Source organism: Pungitius pungitius, chromosome 21 (genome assembly GCF_949316345.1).
Source record: "Pungitius pungitius chromosome 21, fPunPun2.1, whole genome shotgun sequence".
Lineage (NCBI taxonomy): Eukaryota > Metazoa > Chordata > Actinopteri > Perciformes > Gasterosteidae > Pungitius > Pungitius pungitius.
In genome coordinates, this window is record NC_084920.1 from 15,188,194 (window position 1) to 15,210,199 (window position 22,006).

At 43.5% G+C, this 22,006-nt stretch overlaps 3 protein-coding genes across 4 annotated transcripts; 1 reads left to right on the plus strand and 2 right to left on the minus strand.

Moving 5' to 3' along the window:
• Positions 1–756: 756 nt before the first annotated feature.
• ttll6 (tubulin tyrosine ligase-like family, member 6) lies at positions 757–10,938 on the minus strand. Its single transcript, XM_037462897.2, has 16 exons — positions 10,811–10,938; positions 9,206–9,382; positions 7,512–7,934; positions 6,785–6,903; positions 6,473–6,603; positions 6,224–6,380; positions 5,994–6,137; positions 5,041–5,126; positions 4,712–4,937; positions 4,394–4,572; positions 4,116–4,304; positions 3,457–3,622; positions 2,802–3,119; positions 2,574–2,648; positions 2,069–2,183; positions 757–1,708 (listed from the first exon to the last, which is right to left on the minus strand). Exons 4-16 carry the CDS (start codon positions 6,797–6,799, stop codon positions 1,455–1,457), a joined length of 2,055 nt encoding a protein of 684 aa, XP_037318794.2. The 5' UTR covers positions 6,800–6,903; positions 7,512–7,934; positions 9,206–9,382; positions 10,811–10,938; the 3' UTR covers positions 757–1,454.
• Positions 10,939–11,974: 1,036 nt separating this feature from the next.
• calcoco2 (calcium binding and coiled-coil domain 2) lies at positions 11,975–17,987 on the plus strand. Of its 2 annotated transcripts, none has more exons than XM_037462898.2 (15): positions 11,975–12,054; positions 12,465–12,629; positions 13,074–13,176; positions 13,788–13,951; positions 14,122–14,247; positions 14,333–14,458; positions 14,533–14,616; positions 14,699–14,808; positions 14,896–14,965; positions 15,248–15,415; positions 15,493–15,681; positions 15,895–16,032; positions 16,116–16,245; positions 16,645–16,670; positions 16,937–17,987. In XM_037462898.2, the coding sequence occupies exons 2-15, from the start codon at positions 12,471–12,473 to the stop codon at positions 17,099–17,101; spliced, it is 1,758 nt and encodes a 585-aa protein (XP_037318795.2). In that variant the 5' UTR covers positions 11,975–12,054; positions 12,465–12,470; the 3' UTR covers positions 17,102–17,987. The 2 variants fall into 2 exon arrangements, with proteins under 2 accessions (XP_037318795.2, XP_037318796.2); XM_037462899.2 differs by having other exon boundaries at positions 16,940–17,987.
• On the minus strand, positions 17,979–21,669 carry snf8 (SNF8 subunit of ESCRT-II). Its single transcript, XM_037462903.2, has 8 exons — positions 21,124–21,669; positions 20,767–20,817; positions 20,271–20,409; positions 20,078–20,182; positions 19,816–19,888; positions 19,578–19,719; positions 19,085–19,159; positions 17,979–18,337 (listed from the first exon to the last, which is right to left on the minus strand). Exons 1-8 carry the CDS (start codon positions 21,175–21,177, stop codon positions 18,200–18,202), a joined length of 777 nt encoding a protein of 258 aa, XP_037318800.1. The 5' UTR covers positions 21,178–21,669; the 3' UTR covers positions 17,979–18,199.
• Positions 21,670–22,006: the final 337 nt, after the last annotated feature.

The window sequence follows — 22,006 nt, forward strand, 5'->3', positions numbered from 1 at the left end:
CAAAATGGAAGTTTTTTTCCCTTCAGCCTCTGCAGATCCATTTAGCTTTAACCTCACAGGACAAAGATTGAAATGGAGTTCTACTGATTGGAGTCCCGAGGGGGGATTTTAAGGTAACGAAAAATAAAAAATGTAGACTTCATATTCCTTCCTAAAATGTGGCGAAAATAAGCCTCCTTCTTAAAGTAATGCAGCCATTCGTTAAAACGTGTATTTATCCTCATTGGTATTGTTTCTAAATGTCTAATTTCCGTTTTGTCTAGTTTAAAAATGGTCTTTTTTAGTTGACATCTGGGCATTTCCACCATCAATGAGAATTTCCGACTTTTATTGATGCAATAAAACCATAAATTCCTGAAATGCAACTCCTTTATCCTCCGCTTTTTTGACCTAAGAGATACAAACTTTGACTGTTGTTTCCTTCCAAATGTAATGGTTTAGGTATAGATTAGGTTTCCAAAATAAAACAGTTTTATTTATAAGGTACAAAACTCCCTTCTTGTTAATGGATCAATATTCCGAGTTTTTGGGAAGCGTGTGACGTGTTTTTGCAATATATCATTTAAAAAAAAAAGATGGACTTTTCTTCTCAAATATTTGTATTAAAATCTCTTTCGATTAAAATTATTAGATCATTTGAATTTGGATATGTTTTAGACACATTAGACACGAAAACAGCTGTGCTGCACAAATTACATTCAAACTTACGAATTTCGTAACTTTTAATGTTTTTCTTTAAAAAAAAAAAAGAACCCGGATGCAGAGATGTTGTAAAACTTTATGGCCTCTTTAGCTCACCAAAAACGCTTCAAAGTGAATCCACACATAGAGGATAAAATATATAACACAGTAATAACAAACAAAAAGATAATATTCTTTCAAGCGACTATAAAAAAAAAATAAGAAATGTATATTCTAAATATGCAACATTTTCAAACAATTGAATAAAAAAATCAGATTTAAAAAAAATAACCTCACTGCAAAAAAAAATAAGAAAATATTTGTAATACTTGACTGAAATTCCTGTGAGAATATTCTTCAGTTGTTTCCTAGGGTTAAAAAAAACAGAACTAATACTTTAATATTCATCAAGTTATATTAACTCGCAGTAATCTGTGAGTTTATGATATTTCCTGGAGAGGATCTGGTTTTTACACAACTCAAAGTGTTAAATCAGACTTGTCTGACTTTATTTTGGCACTGTAGGTAAGGTTTGTTGGAAATGATTCATCCCTGCAGAGCAAATATATTACACATATGTGAGCACAAACACACCATAATGTACTTTTCCCCTGGGGGGCTGGAGGTCCATGAAAGTGGCAAACAGCATAAACTGCATGAGTCCAGATATAAAAGTCTATCAAAGATTGAGATTCCTCAACTCGGCACAGTGTGTTTGTGTACGTTCACAGCTTAAAACCTCTCCACCTCCAGGTCTCCTTTGCGTCTGCAGCTCACTGGCCTTCACCCTGCTGCCGCTGGGTGGGGGGGGCCCTGCTGCGGCAGGAGCTGCGGCCCATGTGAGAGAAGCCAGGCCTCCTAAACAGGGGGGCCGGAGTGGAAATGACGAGCAGGCCCTGCAGGACCGCGGGGTCGTGGGAGCGAGGGCCCCTGGGTATGGGGTGCAGGGTGGGGATGCTGGGGCGTGACGGGGGGTCCCGGTAGGAGCTGCTCCTGGTGTCCTGCCGCAGGGCGGGGGGGCCGTGGACTGAGGGGGGAAACGAGACACAGACAACATGCAAGCAAGTTCTGTGCATCAGGTACAAAATATGATGTGAAATGCCAAAAGACTGGCTTTTAATTGTTCTACTTTGATTTCATTTAAAATGTCAAACATCAAATCCTGTCTTAAAATAATAATAAACAACTTAAGTTCAAACTAACAATCTAAACTAATTTTAGGTGGACTTACAACCTTTTTTCTCGGTCTTTTACAATAAAACGGTTGCATGCTTCTTTTTTTTTAGAACTCAACAGTTTTCGGTTTAATACAAAACCGCTTAATGTTGGTTGTGATGTTGAGAAAAGCCAAAAGCAGCGGTTTATAACTCCCCGGCAGTGGGTTCACCTGCCCAGTGAGTCCGCTGGACTCCAAAGGTCCTGCTGTGGCCCTCGGGCTCCCACAGGTTCCTCTTGTCCATCGTGGCCCTCAGCAGGCGCTGAGTCATGTGCGAGTGGACGTGCTGCAACACAGCACATTGACTTGTTAATTATGAGGTCGAATAGAGCTGCAACTGTTAAAAATAATTTGTAACCTTTCAAATTAAATACAAACACAGATTTGCATTATTTCTAAACTTTTGAAACCTGATTTAATTTAAAATAAAATTCATGGATTTCTGTTCATATCTAATCATTTCCTTGTTTTAGTATATGACAGTAAATCATTTTGTGTTTTTTTGTTGCTTTTTTTGACTGTTGGTAAAATTACTTTCTTTTAAAAGCAAACTCGAGATGTTTCAAATAAATATGAATCTGATTCGGATCACTGATTCTTTGGTGAACCTTTCCCTCTTGGTTTCAGGTAATGAACCAGTGGGGCCTGTTTTGCTCTGTGTGGTCCCGTGTGGTACCTGCAGGGAGTGCTGCTGCTGCTGCTGCTGCTGCTGCTGCTTCCTTCCCTGGTAGAACTCCGTCAAAGAGTCCAACTGAAATGAAAAGACGACCGGATGCACCTGAAAGGACCATTCAACTCACAACAGACAGGTGGACGATGGCACCACGCCAAAGACGCCAAAGACGCCAAAGACGGCGTGAGCTGCGGCTTTGTGCACGTTGGCCGTTCCTTTAGAACGCCGTACCTGCCGCGTCCGATGGGGCCGTTGACTCCGCTGCGGGGCGCAGGCCTCCTTCGGGACGACCCCTCCACCCCTCCGGCCCTGCAGCAGCTGCTGGATCTGGTCCACCACGCCAAGGTCCTGCAGCAGTTTCTTCCTCTGGAGGAGCGCGTTGAGCCGCTCGCGCTCCTCCGCCTCACCTTCTTCTTCTTCTTCTTCACCTTCTTCTTCTTTCTCCTCCTCCTCCACCGCCTCCTCCTTCACCTCCTCGTCCCGCTGCTCCTGCTTGTCCTCTTGGACCTCTGCAGCTTCGGGATGCTGCGGCACACTGGGCGGAGGATGCTGCAGGGAGACATGTGATTCAATTTGTTAGGTTTTATTGCCTCATATACGTGTAGCCAGTATACATTTACAATATATCAGCAATTACTGTCACTGAATAACCTTCATAACGCAGTTTTTTTGCCCATCCCGACAATATAATAATGTATTTAAATTTGAAACGAGAGACGTCCTATAGAAATTATCTGTGGGAATATTATTCCAGCTAATTTAAATTGGGGTAAGAGTCCATTTACAGAAAAGGGGTCAGCCAGAATATGAAGCATCCATCAAGGGACAGAAGCCGTTGGGCTCCCTCTGGTGGTTTCCGGTGCGCACTGCGGCCTTAATGCCTCACCGGCTGCGGGTCGACGTCACAGTTGGCGGTGGGAGGGGCTTGTGTTTGTGCTTCTCGAGGTTTGACTCGCTCCCCCGCAGTCTCCCCCTGCAGGTCCCTCCTCCGGCCTCCCCTCTGGTCTCTCTCCTTTTGCTCCTGCTTCAGACGCAGCTCCTGTAGCTGATGCCTAAACACGAAATACACACTTTAAAATAACGAAACAAAATGCATTCAAATACGTTTTTCTCATCCACCCAGCTACATATATCATTTTTTTACTCATTTATATTATAACCTAATATTCAATTCAATACTAATGATACCAAACAGAAAAGAAGCAAATGTTCACATTTTAGAATCACCCTTTTTGGTAGAGTTTTATTTATTTAAATCATATGATTTTTTTAACTTGAGTCTACTGGCTCTGAAACATTTGTGTTCTAATCTTCTAGTTTTGGCCTTTAGTTATTTTGTTTTGTGTAGCACATATATTTTGTTTCCAGGACCTTGGCAGGCAGAGTTGACAATTTGTGAATGAAACTTGTAATCAATGTACGATGGTCACTGATTCTGTTCTGTTCAAGCTATTATTATTATTATTCTGTGATTAAGGAGGTATCCACGTGCATCACCTGCAGCTGCTGCGCTCCCCTGACGTGTGTGAAATGCGCTGCGGGTACCTGGCACACTCCTCTCGGGCCTTGGACGCCGCGGTCTCCTGGAAGAGCGAGCTGCTGTGTTTGAAGTACTTGTCGTATTTCTCCCCGCCCTCCCTGGGGTAGATCCTCCGGAAGCCCCCCAGGTGTTTGGCCTCGTACCGCTGCATCTGCTCCAGCGTGGCCGCCTGGCACTGACGCAGCTCCTCCGACCTGGAACACATGCGCGCGGGATGACCCGATGTAACCTCGGAGGGGGGGGGAGGAGGGGAGAAACCACGGATGATGTTTTGTGACTTTACCTGGCCTCTCTGGTGCTGATTTGCTGCAGCCGGTCCTTCACCCTGCGCCTCTCCTCCTTGGTGATCTTGCGGCGGTCACAGGCGCCCAGGTTGATGAGGACCAGCGTGTCGTAGAGCAAGGCGTCCTTCACCTCGCGGTCCAGCGGTGAGTCCGTGGTAAAGCTGGGGGAGTGATTCACCTGGACACACACGGTCTGGACGTTTCAATACATCCTTAAGAGAATCAAGAGATCACTAAGAAGACTGAACTTTCTAATCCAACACCACCACACGTCTCCATGTTGACGTCTGATGCATGGAACGCAGGCGGCCCTTCACCTCCAGGACCCAGGGTCTGAGCCGGTGATCCAGCAGCACGTCGAAGCCCAGGATCTCGAAGCAGGCGCTGCCCGTGGTGTGGTTGGGGAAGCAGGTGTGGTAGTTGTGCTTGAGGGTCGGGTGAGCGGAGATCAGAGTCTTCACGATCACGTCCTCGATGTCGTTCCACATCTTGTCCGTGTTGCCGGTGATGGACTCAAGGAGCTTGTTCAGGGTGGACAGCTTTCTAAAGGACAAAATATATATATCAAAACAACAACAAATACGCCATGAATATGCAGTGTTTTACTGTCATTGTGGTGGTACACATCGACGGTCTGTGGGGTCACCGCTTGCTGCCGGTGTCCTCGTTACGGACAAAGTTCTCGCTGTTCTTGTTGATGGAGTAGTTGGTGAGATGCATGCACACGTCATCCTGATGAGAGGAAGAGAAGAGAGAGAGACATCAAAAAAGAAACAAAACGGCTTGTTACCGATTCAGCCAGCTCCTCTGCATTTTAGAACTAATTAGCCCCCAAGCTCTTTAATGAGTGTGTACCTGCTTTACTTTAGTCTGGTTTTGTTCTGGTTTGGTTTTGTCTGGCATTTTATTACATGTTGTCACGAATGCAGCTGGAGCAGGTGCAGTGAGGACTCAGGCGCAGAGTTTTCAATCACAAAAGTGCTCTTTATTATCAAACCAAAACGTGCTCCAACGACGAGGGACATTTGACAATGACGCGACAGGGGACAACAGGCACACAGGGCTTAAATACACAAGGGAGGTGCAGGTGATTGGACACAGGTGGAGACAATCACGCAATCACAAGACAAGGCAGGAAGTGAAGTTAACCCAGGACCACAAGAGACATGAAACTTCAAACTAAAACAGGAAGCGAAGCCAAACCGTGACACATGTCTTATTGATACTTACTAAGTATACGAGTATTTATTGTATTAACGATGAGATAACATGCAAATGTACTTCTCACTGTACAGGAAAATCATATCTTTAATGGTTTTTGATGGTTATTGTTGTCAGCAAATCTATAATAAAACCAACATGGGTTCCTCCTGAAGACGTCTTTCGACGTTGCTTAAAGAGAAAGAAAATTGTAAATTGGTCGGGGACTATTTTCAGCAGCGTATTAATCCGCATTTGGAGCTCCAGTGATTACTTGTGGTGATGGAGGCTCCTTGATGTGTTTTTAATGCAGCTGTGTGCTCACAGGGAGAAGGGATCTCTGGCTTTGATACGCACACAGGCACATCACAAAGTATAATATGAGTTGACGTTCCTCACCACATTCCCTTGTGTCGGTTCGTTGTACTTGGAGGTGCAGAAGCGAGCCAATCCCTCCTCGAACATGAATATGCTGAGTGGGTCACATGACGTCACCAGCACGTAGATACGCAGGTCGAACTTGTATCCATCAATTATAAAAGGCTGAGGAGGGAATGAAGGACATCTGTAGAATTCAGTGTGCGCGTGTGTGTGTGTGTGTGTGTGTGTGGCGTTCAATACACCCTCACCCTGGAGATGTAAACCTGGCAGATCATGTGCTCCCCGGGTTGAATGTCTTTAATTGCCTTGGTGATGACGATGCCTTTGCCTTGGCACCCACTATCCGGCTTACAGATGTACGTCTTGCTCTTTTTGGCCCTGGTGAAAGCTTGTAAGTCGCTGTAACTGCGAAAAGCACATTTTGGGATTTCAACACACAAAGCGGAAATCCAAACAAAAAATCACTGGGGGGGGGGGGAGAAACGGTGCAAACTGACTCGGCAGGAAGGCACCACGTCCTGGGGAAGATGTTGTAGTCTCGGGGGAAGAGCTTCAGCATGCGGTTCATGTTCCTCGCCAGTAAATCCTTGCGGCAGATCTCACTCATCCCGGGGAAGTGGTTTATTTTCTGTGAAGACACATTGTTTTCTTATTTTATTAATGAGTGGGACAAATTGAGCAGAGGGGAATTTAAATGACACGTGGGGCTCAGACTTGAACCCCCCCCCACACGCCATTTCTTCCATTCAGAGAGAAGAGGTCGGCTCAATTGGCCCTCTGTGCCGGGGGGGCAGTGATGCTGGGAGTACCTGGTAAAGCTTCATGTCCTTAACGCGGTCCAGAGACACGGAGCAGTCGGTCCAGAAGAGAGTCCAGTCGCCCCCCTCCGGCGCCTCTCTGAGGCCGAAGAGGCCAGCAGCACGGCGCACTGAGACCAACACACAGCAGCGACTCGTTTTACCGACGGAACTGAGTCTGTAAAAAAAAAGGGGGTGTGCTACGAGCGCTGATCTGGGAGCTACAGATTACAGAACATGGCCCGAAAATGTGCGGACACGTGAACATTGCACCCGTGTGAAACGCCGTCTAGAATATAACAAGAATATTATAGCGTTGCAGTTTTGTCTGTAATTTAAAAAATGAAGCTAATTCAATCTAATTCAATCTCCCTCACTGTGTCACGCCTACTGCTTCTTCTTAGTCAGCTTATTGTAGACCGTAACACCAGATAACACCAAGCAGATCTTAATCTCCATCAGACAATCTCTCTGTTGATGTCAGCTGTGCCTTTGGGAAAACGTCCTGGCACCCTCAGTCACAAAATCCAGCACCCAGGTTGAGCTCATCATCCTCATTCTCTTCATCCCATCACCACCGGTGTTTCGACTCCACACGGCGACCCCTCTCCTGTAATTATACCATGCCGGGATGGGGTCTAACTGCCAAACACTACTCGAATTTCTGATCCTGCTGTCCCTCCAACTCAGAGTGGTACAAAGTAATACATTATTAAAAATTATTAATTAGAGAACATACCACTTTCATATTTGCAGTTGGTGAGGTTGATCCACAGTCATCTGGAAAAGAAGAGACAGAGAAAGAGGGACAGACATCTGCTTTGCTCTGAGGTCCCACAAGCGCCTCGTCCCGCTCCTCCCCCCTTCATCCGCCACGAGGACCAGTGAGGAAACTAGAATCTAACAGCCTCCAGAACCGGCTGCAGAGTCACAGCCGTCTGGGAGCTCGGAGGAAAAGTCCCTGCAGCTACACGTACTGATGGAGGGGATCCAGCACTTATGTAAGTACCTCTTCTTGCTTTTCCTTCTCTTCTTGTGGTTGACGGGCGACGGAGCGAAAGGGCGAGCTTCCGCCTGGCTTTCCCCACGCTCTCCCTCTCCCTGCTGCTCATGGTGAAGTGCATCGTCCTTTCTGTCTGGACTGTCCACAGGTAGACCCATCCTGGAGGTGCAAAAGCAACAAAAAACAATGGCGATGTGCTGCAACGCGCCCCCACAATGAAACTTGATTCAAACCGAACAAATAACAAGCTGTAAGTGCACGTGGGCTCATGTTTCCGTTTCCATTTCTCTCATCAGGTGAGTGCTGAGGCTGCACCACATCGTCACACGCTGACATTAAAGAGACGTTATGGCAGGGAGGATACAAATAGAGGAGGAGAACGAACTGGAACGCCAACCAGAACTTTCATTTTTTGTTTTCTATGATAAAATTGTATGGTGATTATAGATATTGGTTTCCTTTATAAGCTTTAAAAGCGGTCCACTTCGTCCATTTTTCATTAACAGCCACCATCTCATGTTAAGTGGGTTCTGGAGATCGCCTTCTAGGTCACCACTAATTAACGAGGTAAAACATTAATGTCCACCGTCACGTTGGTGGCAATATTTCGCTCTAAAACCTAATACTGTGGATCTGACAGTGGCGAGAGTGTGGACCAAAGTGAAATCTGTTGAGCTGAGCATGTTTAAAATCGAAGGCAAAAGGAATAAACTCTGGGGAGTTCTGATCGACTTGTTGTGGGTCGGTTAATGTCCGGCCTTCACTCTGAACCGAGCTCAATGACCTGCAATCGTCGCCACAGCGTCTCAGCAGTCAGAGGCCTTTGCCTCAAATGTGGTGTCTTGTGAAGTTGAAGGTGAGTTCCCGGGTAATGATCGCAATGGCGGAGGCATTAAGGAGGGACGTCCCAGGCACACTGTGGGGGGGGGGTCACGGTGCTGGGTAACCGTATTCTGATCCAACAACCTGGATAATCGTGGCCCCCGAACTGTGAGCTTTACACTGGGCCGAGACGCCCCACTGACCTCAGATACGGTTACGGCCCCGCACGAGGATTTCTCCGAGGTTTCCTCTCCGCTTGCGACCACGACGTGAATAACACCGAGGTATTTTCTGTCCTCCGCCAACAACCACCGGATTCAGAGAAAGTCCCTCTAGCTCCTCAGTGTCACTACATACATAGTGAGACGTAACACTAGCACATACTGTTAAACTAACAAAACTGCAGCACTAAACACAAAAACAAAATGTTCAGGGACACGCTCTCCGTTTTAAACAGAGCTATTGTTGCTATGGAGGTTGTCAATATCTGACTAATCTTTACATTCCGTGTATACAAATATGAATTTATTCTAATGTTTAGGATGACCTCATTGATAAAATGTAATATAATGAATGTAAGAAATGTAAGAGAAATAGCTCTTACTCACCTGCACTGTAAAGCCTACATCTGCGAGGACGAGGGTGTTGGAAGATGGCGTCCCGTCCGTCCTCCTGTCCGTCCTCCACACACAGAACTCAAGAGCCCTTTGAGACGCGGTCACACCCCACAGTGGACAGACCAATAAGCCACATCTCTACCTCGTGCGCCGTCTGCCTTTTGGAATCTTCCAAAAAAAAAGAAGAAGAGTGGATTCGTATGATCACAAGGATGGCTCGGTTCAGATTGATTTAGACGGTCAAGCAACAGGGCCCAGCAGTGGGTCTGGTGACCAATTAGAAGGTGACATGATGGAGAGAAAATGAGCAGGAGAGCTCAGCAGGGAGCCAGAGCAGAGGGATAATCCTAGACGTTTCTTCAATGGAACAGGACAAATGCCACGAGTTGTTAAATTCAAATCTGTGGTGAAAAAGCGCCGTGGCAGAGCGTGGCGTGCGCCAACAGGCTGGAACATACGGTTTGCTGGCCAAGTTGAAATTGAGAACCTTCAGTTGAAGTTCAGCCTGCCATTGAAGGCATTAAAAATGGAGCACAGGCCCGAAGTGGAAACGCTGAAGAATAGAAAGTAGACGCACAGGACGATGTGACTTGTGTTAGTCGTCACGACAGCCAATCGGGCATTAATCTGATTAAAACAAGGCAGGATGACATCATCGACACAGCGTGCCACGGTGCTGAGACTACTTGATTATTCAATTAATTAACGTTAATAAACAACTAGCTGACATCCAACACCCTTCCACACTCAATGATCTAAGTTACCTTTGTTGTGATGCTGTTCAGTGCGCGCCTGCTAAGCTTCTAGCCTTAAGGTCAGTTAGTAGATTGACACGGCATGATTGTATTTGGGGATATTCAAACAGTGTGTGTGTGCATGTGTGTGTGTGTGTGTGTTACATGCCCATCACAAGCTCTCAAACAATTACACAGCCTGGGAATTACAATTTAACTTGCGATGTGTTTTTATAGAGATATTAACTGCAGGTAGAAAACGTTCATGCTCTTTTCTCTTGTATGAATAAATAGTGTTTCATGTTATTAAATTAAAAAGTGCCACTGGAAAAAAATGTTGTAAAACTAATCCATAGTTTGCATATATAATTCACAAAGCTTTAGGATACTTAGTAGTAAAGTTACTTACATATTTTGTTTGTCTGGGAGACTTTTTATTCATAACATACGATACAAATAAGCCAATGAACGTTCTATGTGCATTTAATTTCTCTCTAGAATAAACTTGAAATACATCTTCACATTAAATTATAACTAGTCAAATTTCTGAATCCTCTTCCAATGCTCAGTTTCTCAAGATACCTTCTGATAAAGCGAACGTTAATTAAGTTGAGCTTGTCGGGACAGTAGTTCAAACGTAACGTTAAAACATCTGACTTGTTTTTCCAACTGCAAGAATGACTCATCCAACGTTTTGACGTCTGTAGTAGGTTTCTTGTTAAGATATCTAGCTGAACCTCATAAACAAACAACTTGACTTGACGCTGTATATGCTAACCTAACGTTGTATGCTAACTGCAGGTCGTTGTCATGGCAACGACCAGCGAAAGCACAGACAGCAACGTCAGAAACGTGACATTACCGTTAGCGTGTTTTTTTTCCCGGTGCCGTCAAACCGACCGAGCGGCTTTATGTAATGTTGCTCCTGTTGTTGTTGTTTTTGTTGTTGTCGTCTTCTTGGCTTGACGTATTCTGTAAATGTAAACATGAATGAACTCGAAGATGATCCAAGATGGCGCCGCAGATGGCTGCCTCGGTGTTTCGGTGCTCTTTGTTTTTTTTTGTTTTCGTCGTAAATTGTGTTTCCCGTTACGATTCCCGGAGCTCTTTCACCAGAGATGAGCTCTTGAACATCCGTGGAACAACTCCAGCGGAGTTATTTCCAACTTTTCTTCTCTCATCTGTGGTCACTGTAATTAGGTGTCCTAACGTCGAAGTAAGTGCATCCTCAAAGCCACGCTGCAACTAGTAGTTATTTTACAACTCATCGTACTTTCAAGTCAGCCTGGCAAAAGAGCCATTAACAGGTCTTGATTTCATCCAGTAAGGTGCACAAAATACGATTTAGCAATCGGGGTAAAACATGCTCACTTGTATGATATAAATTTAACCCTAGAGAAAAGAAAACAAAGAGGGTGAAGTTAGATTTGATATTTTTTAGTATTTTATTGTAGGTGTTCCTCTCTTCCCATATGCTGAGCTCTTAACCAGCACAGCACTGATGTCTAAATTGACCAATATCGAAGTGTGTCTTTTAATAACGTCTTAAACTATATTATAACACACATTTTTTCGCTTTTAAATATCAGAATATGTTCCAAGGCGGAAAAGCGTTTGGCTTACTAACAAAACTACATTACCCACAGTGCATCATAACGAGCTCCAACGAATGCAACTAGTGATGCCTTTATGTAAAATTGGAAACAGGCTACCTATGTCTGAATTGATGAAAATAAATGAAAACCTGTTTTTTTAAATAGGATATAATACATTGTTGTGCTGCAGTTGTAGTACAACGTGTGAAAGTGCTGAAATATATAGATTAGAAGATGAATTTTATAAATGAGCTGTGGATTAAAATGTGCACGTATAATAATACATGTATAATACCTGTAGTATAAAACATAAAATATTGAAATAAAATCAATAAAATCAATCGTCTCTACACTAAACAATACAGTGGTAAAATTACTTTTGGAAATCGGTTTGAATATTTGCATTTAAATATCTCCGTATCCGAGGAGCCCCTGAACGCAGCACCGTGGCTCTTTCTGACGAGTGGAACTGACGGTGTGTGGTGGTGCGGCGACGAGCGACAGCTAACATGTAAGTTTACTTTAATCTCTGTATCCGAAACATGTCCTCTAAAACGCCGGGATTTTAACACTCCTTCTATTGAAGGCATTGTTTTCTGTTAAAAGCTATTATTACATAATGTTTCGGGTGCGGTCTTTATTTTATTTTTTTGCTCACTCACTTTCGTTTTCTATATAATGTAATTTTTAAAATCAGTTTAATTGCCCTTTAAAAGTTTAGTTTGTTTAAGTTTGACCATTTTCAGCACTTTTAGATTCATTTATTAAGTATTGTATTCATTTATGAAATATTTTATTATGAAATAAGTGCGAGTAAACAACAGTAACAACAGCAACAGGAACAAGGAAAGCGAATAAAACCAGCTGCCGCCTTCAGTCCGACTCGCTGTAGTGTCATCATGGCGCTGTTTACGTTGACAGCTCAGTATGGAGAACCAAGGAGAGGCCGCCGGGGCGGCCACCTTCCCCCAGGTGGCGTTCATCGACACCCCGTACTCGTATCCGCCTTCGAACCCCGTCACCTGCCGCTACACCCTCACCACCGCCTTCCAGCCGACCCCCCGGGACTGGGTGGGCATCTTTAAGGTTGGGATAAGAAATGAGTGTTTATATGGAAGGCCATTACCAATAAAACAATATAAATGATCCTGGAAGTAGCGTTTTTAACGAGAAACGTTTTCTTAAATATGACTTAGTCTCTCAAAACATTGACGAGTCTAAATAAGGACTTATCACAAGAATAGAAATACAAATATGAATTAAATCAATTCATGATTTAATAAGCCTTCATTATATTGAATACTAGAGGTGCTCTAGGTACTTCAAAATATCACAGAATAAAAAATAGTACTTTTTGTGTCAAGATGACAACAAACCTCAGAATAATCCGCTCATATTTTGGGAAAGGTTTTCAGAAACAATTATTTTCATCAAAAATCACATCATTCGAAAATGGCTTCTCTTGCTTTCCTATATCTGTTGCCTCAAGGAATCTGCCTCTTGAGATTTGTCTCCTCTCCCCTGGAACAGGTCGGGTGGAGCACAATAAAGGACTACCACACCTTTGTGTGGGTGGAGCCGTGTCACGATGTGGTCGGGCAAGAATCCACCATGAGGCCGGTTGTTTTCAAAGGTAAGAAATAGTTTCATTTTCAAAACCGCCTGGTGGAAAAAAACGCTTTCGTCACGTTTGTTGTGTACACACCGTGATAACACGATTTAGACATAATCGCTTCAGGATATTAAAATTGGAGTTTATGAGCCGCTGGGACGAAGCTCCTCTGGCTCAGTGGTGTTGATCATAGATATAATATATTTATATATATATATATATATATATATATATATATATATAAGCTTACACACATATTGAGTTTCTTTTACCCGTGATCTTTCATAACTGGTCAGATAACTCCACGTGAGCTGATCATCTTCCTTCTGACAAAGAGTGAAGAGTGTTCGGTGTCTCACAACAAAATGTTGCGCAACCGAAACACACGTTGGTCCCTGTTTGTCCCCTTTATTTGCCATGTGAGGTTCGGTCTGGATTTCTGAGAGACGGATCCGTGACGATGGTTGCGTGTGACTTCTTAAAATAAAGTCATGTTGACTTGTGACCGTCCTCACCGAATTTGTAAACTAAATGTTTTATATAAGAGATATTAAGACACACTGGGAAGTTTTTAGAAACCATGGTGAGCACGTTTTCACCATCTTGAATCCTCCCTGTTCTCCTCCCGTCAGAGTACTACCTGCCCAAGAATGAGCACGACTTCTACCAGTTCTGCTACGTGGACGGAAACGGCGTGGTACGAGGAGCCAGCACCTCTTTCTGCTTCAAGAAGCCGGCGGAGGAAGAAGACCCAGAGAGCGGCTTGCAGGAAGACCTGCTGGTTATTACTACACAGGTATCGCATGTCAGCTGAGAACCATCGGACAATTAAAAAAAATGTAGTCACAATCGACTGGTATTTTTAAACTCGCAGTGGGGGCTCTCGGCTCATGATTAGAGCTCTTGGTAAAAGATAAAACTGTAAATAGAAGCTTTGTGTTGATTCATGTGTTCTGTTGAAACCAGGAGCAGGTGGACCTGGGCCTGCTTCAGAAAGCTGAGCTGCAGAGGGACCTGGATCAGATGAAAGAGGAAAACGAAACCTTAAAAAAAGTTCAACAGACAGAACAGCAACAAGTTGCCAGCCTGAAGGTCAACAAATGACACGTTTCACAACAGAGAGACACGGTTAAATAGGACCTTTGATATTTGACACGCTGTGATTTTGTTTCTACAGCGGCAGAATGAACAGAAAGAGAGAGAAATGAGTGCGCTGATCAAAGAGATGCAAGAAATCAAGGAGCAAAATGACAGCTTAAGAAGCAGCGTGGAGCAGAAGGAAGAGAAAGACGACAGCTTAAAGGTTTGTTTTGAGTCTGCGAGGGACGTCGGTGCTTCGTCTGCAGGGTTCAGGACTAACTTTGCCGTCCCCACCAGGAGGACTCGATGAAGCCGCGGCTCAACGCCACACAGGAGAAAAGCACCTGCTCCAGTTTAGACGGCGCAACGGGACAAAATGAGGTAAGATTGTGTGTGTTTGTTTATTTATTTCATTTTTAAATCCCTTTGGCCGCTAAAAGCTCTGTTTTTTTCCTTTGTTCAGACGCACCCTCGGGAGCGGTACGAGCGAGCCGTGATGAAGATCAACCAGCTGAAGGCGGAGCGCGCCCAGCTGAGGGGGGAGGTGGAGGCTCAGCGCGCGGAGGTCGCCACGTGAGTCGAGTTCGAGCATCGCCGCCTGGTCCGTCGTGGAACCGCGTCCCTCTGGACCCTGACAGCCTCTGTTTATGTTTTTTCAAGGTTAAACTCCAAACAAAGAGAGCAGGAAAGGGAACTGATCCAAATGAAAGACACCATCCAGCTGCTTCAGGTGAGTCGACTTTGCGTTTTGAGGTAGTTTTGTTTTCCAAAGCTGCTCATAGGAAAAAAACAGTCTGTGATGATCTTAAAAGAAAGAAACAAACAAAGAAACAAACTCGTCTGCTCAGAAGTTAAATGGATCCCTTTTAGAAACACCAATAACAACGGGACTGTTGTATTTGAATTATTTAACAAGTCATCCAAGATGGAAATAGAAAATGTCTTGTGAATATTATTTGGCTCAGGCATTTGTTCCAGTATTGAAATGCATGTGCTTTTACCCGTTGGGCAGGTTGACCTTCAGAGCAGTGAGAAGGACAAAGGGAGGCTCTCTGCGGAGCTGCAGAGGTCGCAGAGCCAAACGGCCGCCATGGACGACATGAAGAGAGAGATCCAGGAGCTCAGCAGGAAGCTGGCGAGGCAGACGACGCCGCAGAACTGTTCACCTGAGGACCTGACGGTGGGAGCAAACTAAAAAGACAACTGTGTTCTTTTAACAACACGGGTGGGGGTGGTACATGACGGTGTCTTCTTCAGGCGCAGTGTCACACTCTCGCCTGCCAGCTGCAGGAGGCCGAGGGGAAGCTGCGGGCTGAGAGGGAGGAGACCAGAGCCGTCCGGATACGCTCTGAGCACCTGGACCAGGAGCTGCAGCAGCTCCGGGATCAGATGGCCCTGCTGGCCTCGTCAGCCGAGAAGGCTGAACGGATGAGTGGCAAACAAGAGGTGAGCTCCAGGGGCGTCCGCAGAACCTTCAAACTCGCCTCAGAGCGAATAGCGCGCAGCCACCAGCTGCCTGGTATTCCGCCTTTCTGTGTTCCACGGTTCCTTAGCGCTGCAGGATCCAATAAGTGTGTTTTAGATGAAGGTGTTGATGTAGCGCTTTTAGTGTCCGCGTGCTACAAACCGAGGCTCGTTTCCCCCGCCGCTCTCCTCCAGCTGAAGCTCAAAGAGGCGACCGGCGCCATCGCAGATGCACGTTCTGCGATCGCAGAGAAGGACGGCTTGATAGAGGAGAAGGAGCAGCAGATCGCACTGGTGGGACTGGAAAAGGAAGAGCTGTCCAGAGAGAACCAGGTACCCTCACGCCACCATCGTCTCCCCCCCTACCCCCCTGTGATCATCAGAACCTTTTGTTTACTCGTGTTTTGGCCCCTCAGATGCTCCGGGACGATATGGAGAGGCTGCGCGGAGCTTATGCTGAGCTCCAAACATCTGCTCAGACCGACGCTCCTCAGCCCCAACAGCCCCAACTGCCCCAACAGCCCGAGCACCCGTATGAGATCATCGGTGAGTTCTCATATTATTATTTTCATAGGATCATACAAAAGATAATAACAGAATGTTTGTCCTGCAGTAAGAAAGCAAAGGTCATTCAAATTACTCACAGAACCCCGAAACATCTCCCCCATACATTTGATTCATGATACATTTGTGTGTGTGTATGTATGTATGTATGTATGTATGTATATACATATTAGATGTTTTTTTCTTTTTTCAGTGATACAAAATACATACCCATGGAGGATTGCATCTCTAATCACCTACTTAAACCATACAAATAAAAGTTTTTCCTAAAGCAATAGAATCCTTTTTCATTGATAATGAAACGGCTGTTGAACAAACTAAATAAAGCCGTTATTGTTTTAATTAATCTGTGTTTAACTGATTCACTTTTTGTCCTTTCAGAAGCGGGTGCAGATGCAGAAGAAGAGGTGAGTGCAAATACTTCAGTCCGGTATTATTAAAGAGGCCCTGAGCTCACCTGAGCCTCCCAAAGCTGTTCTCTAATGTCTCAATCGTACTTAAAGTGAAGCTGAACTCAACTCTCAACACGAGTCGACTGTTTACCGTTTATTTTTGTAGAAGACTTAAAACATAATCCGCTGCTTATTTTGTTACCGCTCCCAACGTGCCTTCTCCATTTCTGCCTGCCCCCCCCCCCCCCCCCCCCCCCCCCCCCCCCCCCGCCCTCCCCCAGCAGTCGCTGGTATGTCGCCACTGCCGCGAGTGCTTCCCCTGCATAACACAGAACGAGCTGCAGCAGCACGAGCAGAGTCACCGGCTGTGTCCTTTCTGCACGATGATCTGCGACAGCATGGAGCAGTCTGCGTACGAGGATCACGTCTACAGCCACGGGCTGTGAGCCGCACCCCCGAGACCCCCGCAACGCCACCTCGGGGGCAGGAGGCACATCGATCAATCTTCTCACAAGCCGGGTCGGTTCTGGTGTGAAATAACCACACCGATATTTGCTATTGCAGTATTTTACTTCACTGTTGAGCTTTTTCCAACGTGTACGGTTTTGGGCGTTTGTTTTTATTTCCACCTTTAATCACCAATACTGAAAACTCCTTTCTTCATTTTTAACAAATGAGCAAAAGTGCTGAAATTAAATGGTCTAAGATTGTCTGTTGAATTTGTACAGAATTTAAAGATGTTTATTGAGTCTAGATGCAGCGATCGTTCAACCAAATTGGTGGATAAAAACTCTTTTACCTGGTTTTGGCAGAATTAATCGTCCGTGCACGTAGCCAATGATTTAATATCAGAGTTTAAAAGAATAAAGAAAGAAATCGAGAATAGAGCCCAGTGATTTGTTTTGTTGAAAATGAACAGGCATAAACATTTTTAAGATGAAAAGAATGTAAATGTAGATGCTGTAACATCTAAATCAAACAAATATCTGACCTTCACAATGATTGGCATATTGCACTAAAATAATTTTCTCTTTGGTAAATGTATGCTTTGGAAAATAAAGCAGTGATTTATATATATATGATTTATATTTAAAAGGCCAAAATATGCTTTTTCTGTGGAAAATTCCTTTAAAAAGATGACGTTATAACCATTTACAGTTAGACTTTGCACTTTTCATCCTTCAGGGGAAACTGCTGCTCTGTAACTTGTGTTGATTTTAGTGTATTCTTAACTTCTTTTAAATTGTAAATGACAGAATGAAGGGTGGATGCCCGTGAACAAATGTAAACGGCTCTGCTGAAGTAATCAAAATAAAACGGTGGAAGGGAGCAGAGGAAAGTTATTTATTTATAAGTTATATGAAAAAAAACCACACGTTTATCTGTACGTTGATGCGTAACCACCTGAAAGGCGAAACACCAGTGGCGGGACTCCCAGTGTCCGAAAGTTATGTGACCGCACCCGTTGCCTAGGAGACGCTTGCTCCTCCTCGGCGCCCCGTGTCACCGGGCTCGCGATCGCTTTCACAACATTAGCAACAATTTCAAGGCGCCATCTGATTGGCCTCCTCCGGTGTGACGTCACGGGAGGTCAGCTCGGCGAAGAGGGCGGGCAGCCAGTACTGCGCCTCCTCAGCGGCCTGAGAGTCCAGCCAGGCCAGGCCTTCTTTCAGCAGGTGGTCCTGCAGAAGAGAAGGCCGGAGGTCAGCGGTGTGTCTGCAGAGTTCGCCGCTCACATTCAGGGCTTTTAAAAACATTTGTAGAACGTACCATATAATGAAATATGTTTACTCATGCATATCATCAAAAGGATTATGATAGTGAAGACATGGCCTGGAGTTATTAACTCTTAACTTTTTATTTCCCAGCTGTTTATAACAATTTAAGGGATGCAGCTAATGATTGATTATCTTCATCTTCTCTTTTAATTAGTTTAATAAATGTTTAAAAACTGTGAAAATACAGAATACAGGAAGAAAGTGTGATGTTATTGCTTTAAAAACTGAAAAGGATTAATCAAATATGTAAATAGTTTCCTGGAGAGTTTCTGACAGACATGATTTGTTGACTCATAGTTGCAGGCGCTTAATGATCTTTAATTATATAATAAATCTAACAAAACTGGACCAGGATAGGCAGAGGGAAAAGGATAGATGCATTAACTAAATTAAAATTGATCGAGCCATAACATTTTTTTAAAGTGACGCTTGCTCGTTATAAGACGACAACCTTTCAAACTAAAGCAGCGAACGGTTTCCCAACAATCCCACCTTATGTTTAGCTTTAGAGCTTAGAGGTAACAGCCTGGTATAAAAACAACAGACAAGAGAAAACATCTAAGACTAAAATAAGACTTGATACTGAATTCAATGTTTTGACCACTGTGGCCACCTTCGTACATGTGGACCTGAAAGCTGATGAAGATTTACCAAGACGTGACAGGCTCGTTCCTTCTCCCACTTCAGACTGTCCTTGATCTCACTCACCGTCACGTAGCCTTTTTTCTACAAACAAACAAAGACAGACCTAACTTTGCGACAAACAGCCGTTGGTTTTTAGGTAACAAGTGCAGCTGCAGAGCTGATGCAACATTTGAAACCGTCAAGAAAAGGAAAGCAGAGAAAGTGAGGAAATAGCGACACCAAGTGATCAACTTTACTTTTCAATTTCTCTTAATTTATTTGTTCAGAATAATATAATCTCTTTATCATTCACCTTGTGCTGCTGTGGTCTATGACGCTGCCATGACTGTTAATAACTTTTATAAAATTGATAGTACGATTTGGTAAATATGTGTTGACATTTCAGGAAGAAAACATGGGAACAAACTGCTGTCGAAGTATTCTAAACCACTAAAAAGATCTAGATCAGCTGCAGCCTCCATGTGTTAGTGAGTTAGTGTCATTGTTTATTTGCTCTCACCTCGGCCAGCTGCAGAACTACGGTGTGATCCATGTTGAGCTCAGCTGGGACCGACTGCACCAAATAGGAGCCTCCGACCGGAATCATCCCAAAGCCGTTCCCCATCACCTTTAGCTTCTTTATGGCTCTCATCAAGTCGTCTCTGGGAGGCACATATTTAGGGTTTAAAATAAATCATTCAATAAGGACATATGAGCTTCTAATGAGCCAAAGGAGATGTCCAGAATGTTCCACTTACTGGCTTACGTCCTGAGCGTATTTGCCTCTTCCCTTCAGCACCCTGTGATGGAGTTCATCCAAAGTAATGAGCCCTGGAAGAAAATACACACGTCAAGCCTTGAAAAGCCAGATTAATAATCATTTATGGGGTCTACACAGTGCAGGAACTGGATTCATTCTATATCTCCCCAGTGAGAGGCGGCACATCACAGATGGACTTCAGATCTTCGTAAACGGTCAAACACAACAATCACCATTTAGTATCCAGCAAAATAACGAACCTCCATTTCTGTGTTTCAGGGCTAAACACACTTCAATAATTTGAACGCCGAGCTCGTAATAGAAGTCACCGACGCCAAGCATCTCGGACCAGAACCCTTTGCCGGCTGTGGAAGAAATTAAGGAAGTTATTTTTGACTTTAGAAACATTAAACAAAACAATCTTTAAAGGATTATATTAAAAATTCTGCTCACAGGCGAGCGGGTCGACACCAATAGTGGAGCACATCTCCTGAAACTGAACCCTGAACTGGGAGTTCTTTCGGATTTCTTGCTTATGTTTGCTGGCGAACTCCTCCAGGTTGGACTTGAAGGTCTCCAACTGCTTTGACATCTAAAAACAAAATGAAAAAATGAGGGTATTTTTTGTATCTATGAATTTAATATTCACCTAAGAATTTGTAATCAATAACATTACATTGCCAAACCAGCGGTTTAGATAAATATATAGCAGTGGAAGAAGTATTAAGTACTTAAGTAAAAGCAGTTTTAGTATAAAAATACTTACTCACGACACATAGGTAAACATCCTAAAGGAAAAGTATAATGCAGAATGGGCTATTTCAGAATGTTTACTATAATACTCAGTTATGGATAACTGAATAATACATTAATAAGTTAATTCCTTAATACTGCAGCTGGTAAAGCTAGAATTTATTTTAATTATTAAAAAATTATTAAAAAAACTCACTTGAACAATTTGGTCCTCTGCAAGAACATTCCCTCTTTCTTTGTATTTGGCCTAAAGAAAAAGAAGAAATCACAGTTTATATGAGAAAGTCGATGTTATCGTTACTAGGAATAAATACTATTTAGGGTTCCTCAAAAGAAACAATACAACATGAGCACAATTATTTTGAAAATAGAAAAATATGTGACTAAACAGACAATAAATAAGTAGTAATGACAGTCAATAACATTAATTATAAAGAAGTTATAACGTTAGTTATGTACAACTGATCCAATAAGAAGATCAGGCATTTGTTTTTGTGCTTTCCGGAAGATATGGTTAAAAGGTTAAAAAAAACAACAACAACTGTAACATCACCTCTGCGAGCTTCTTTTTGGCAATAGCGCCCGCACCGACTCCTCTCCGGTGCATTCTGATGACGTCTGCTACCGGCGTTAAACACGGAAAATACACTACGAGTGTCTTTAATGCAGAATAATGTCAGGAAATTAGATATAACGTTAGCTTGTAGCTGAGCTAACGTTAGCTGTGAGGACGTTTCCGGTTCTGTTCACAGCAAGTTAGTTCACGATTGTCACCTCGATGAGCAAGTCTACGGAATCATTAGCTTTTACGTGAGCGGCTCGTTATTACATCAAACAATTGAAGTGAACATTGCCCTATACATTGCTGTTAAATATGCTATAAAGCTAAGTTTGGGAAACTGTTTCCATTTTGATAGAACGGAAGTGAACTACTTCCTGGTTGAGGAGAGCAATACTTTGTTATACCGCCCCCTGGTGTCCTGACGAATATAGGCGACCAGTGGTGGAACTGCAACAATTAAGGTTATATCACAAATCATTAGTAGTACGAACAGAAGGATTAAATAAACAGTCCATGTTTGAAAAGGAATTATGATCCTTTAGTTGAATAAAAGGAGTACTCCAATCTCAGTTGAAGTTGCACTACAGTAGTTTCAAAATGCTTTTGTTTGTAAGTAGTTCAATATCTTCAAGTTCAATATCTTACTTAAGTCAAAGTTATTAAATATTACCATCTAAATATACATAATGTACCATATGTAAACGGATTTATTATGCAGAATGACACCTTTTCAAAATAAAAACAGTATTAATAATTAAATGTATTATTTATTTGTAAGATAAGTACTTCTTCCACTACTGCTTCTGGACTGACGTTATATTGTCAATACAAAAAGAAAGATATTAGAAACATTAGGCAGCCGTTTGTTTTTGCA

Excerpts from the sequence above, each read along its gene's own strand:
- ttll6 (XM_037462897.2), bottom strand. Across the intron at positions 4,938-5,040 it reads GAGGACACCGGCAGCAAGCG|AAAGCTGTCCACCCTGAACA; the intron begins GTGACCCCACAG and ends TTTGTCCTTTAG. Across the intron at positions 2,649-2,801 it reads GGCCCCATCGGACGCGGCAG|TTGGACTCTTTGACGGAGTT; the intron begins GTACGGCGTTCT and ends TTTTCATTTCAG.
- calcoco2 (XM_037462898.2), top strand. The coding sequence starts at position 12,471 with ATGGAGAACCAAGGAGAGGCCGCCGGGGCGGCCACCTTCCCCCAGGTG. Across the intron at positions 13,177-13,787 it reads GAGGCCGGTTGTTTTCAAAG|AGTACTACCTGCCCAAGAAT; the intron begins GTAAGAAATAGT and ends TCCTCCCGTCAG. Across the intron at positions 16,246-16,644 it reads GCACCCGTATGAGATCATCG|AAGCGGGTGCAGATGCAGAA; the intron begins GTGAGTTCTCAT and ends TTGTCCTTTCAG.
- snf8 (XM_037462903.2), bottom strand. The coding sequence starts at position 21,177 with ATGCACCGGAGAGGAGTCGGTGCGGGCGCTATTGCCAAAAAGAAGCTC. Across the intron at positions 19,720-19,815 it reads TACGCTCAGGACGTAAGCCA|AGACGACTTGATGAGAGCCA; the intron begins GTAAGTGGAACA and ends TGTGCCTCCCAG. Across the intron at positions 19,160-19,577 it reads TAGTTCTGCAGCTGGCCGAG|AAAAAAGGCTACGTGACGGT; the intron begins GTGAGAGCAAAT and ends GTTTGTTTGTAG.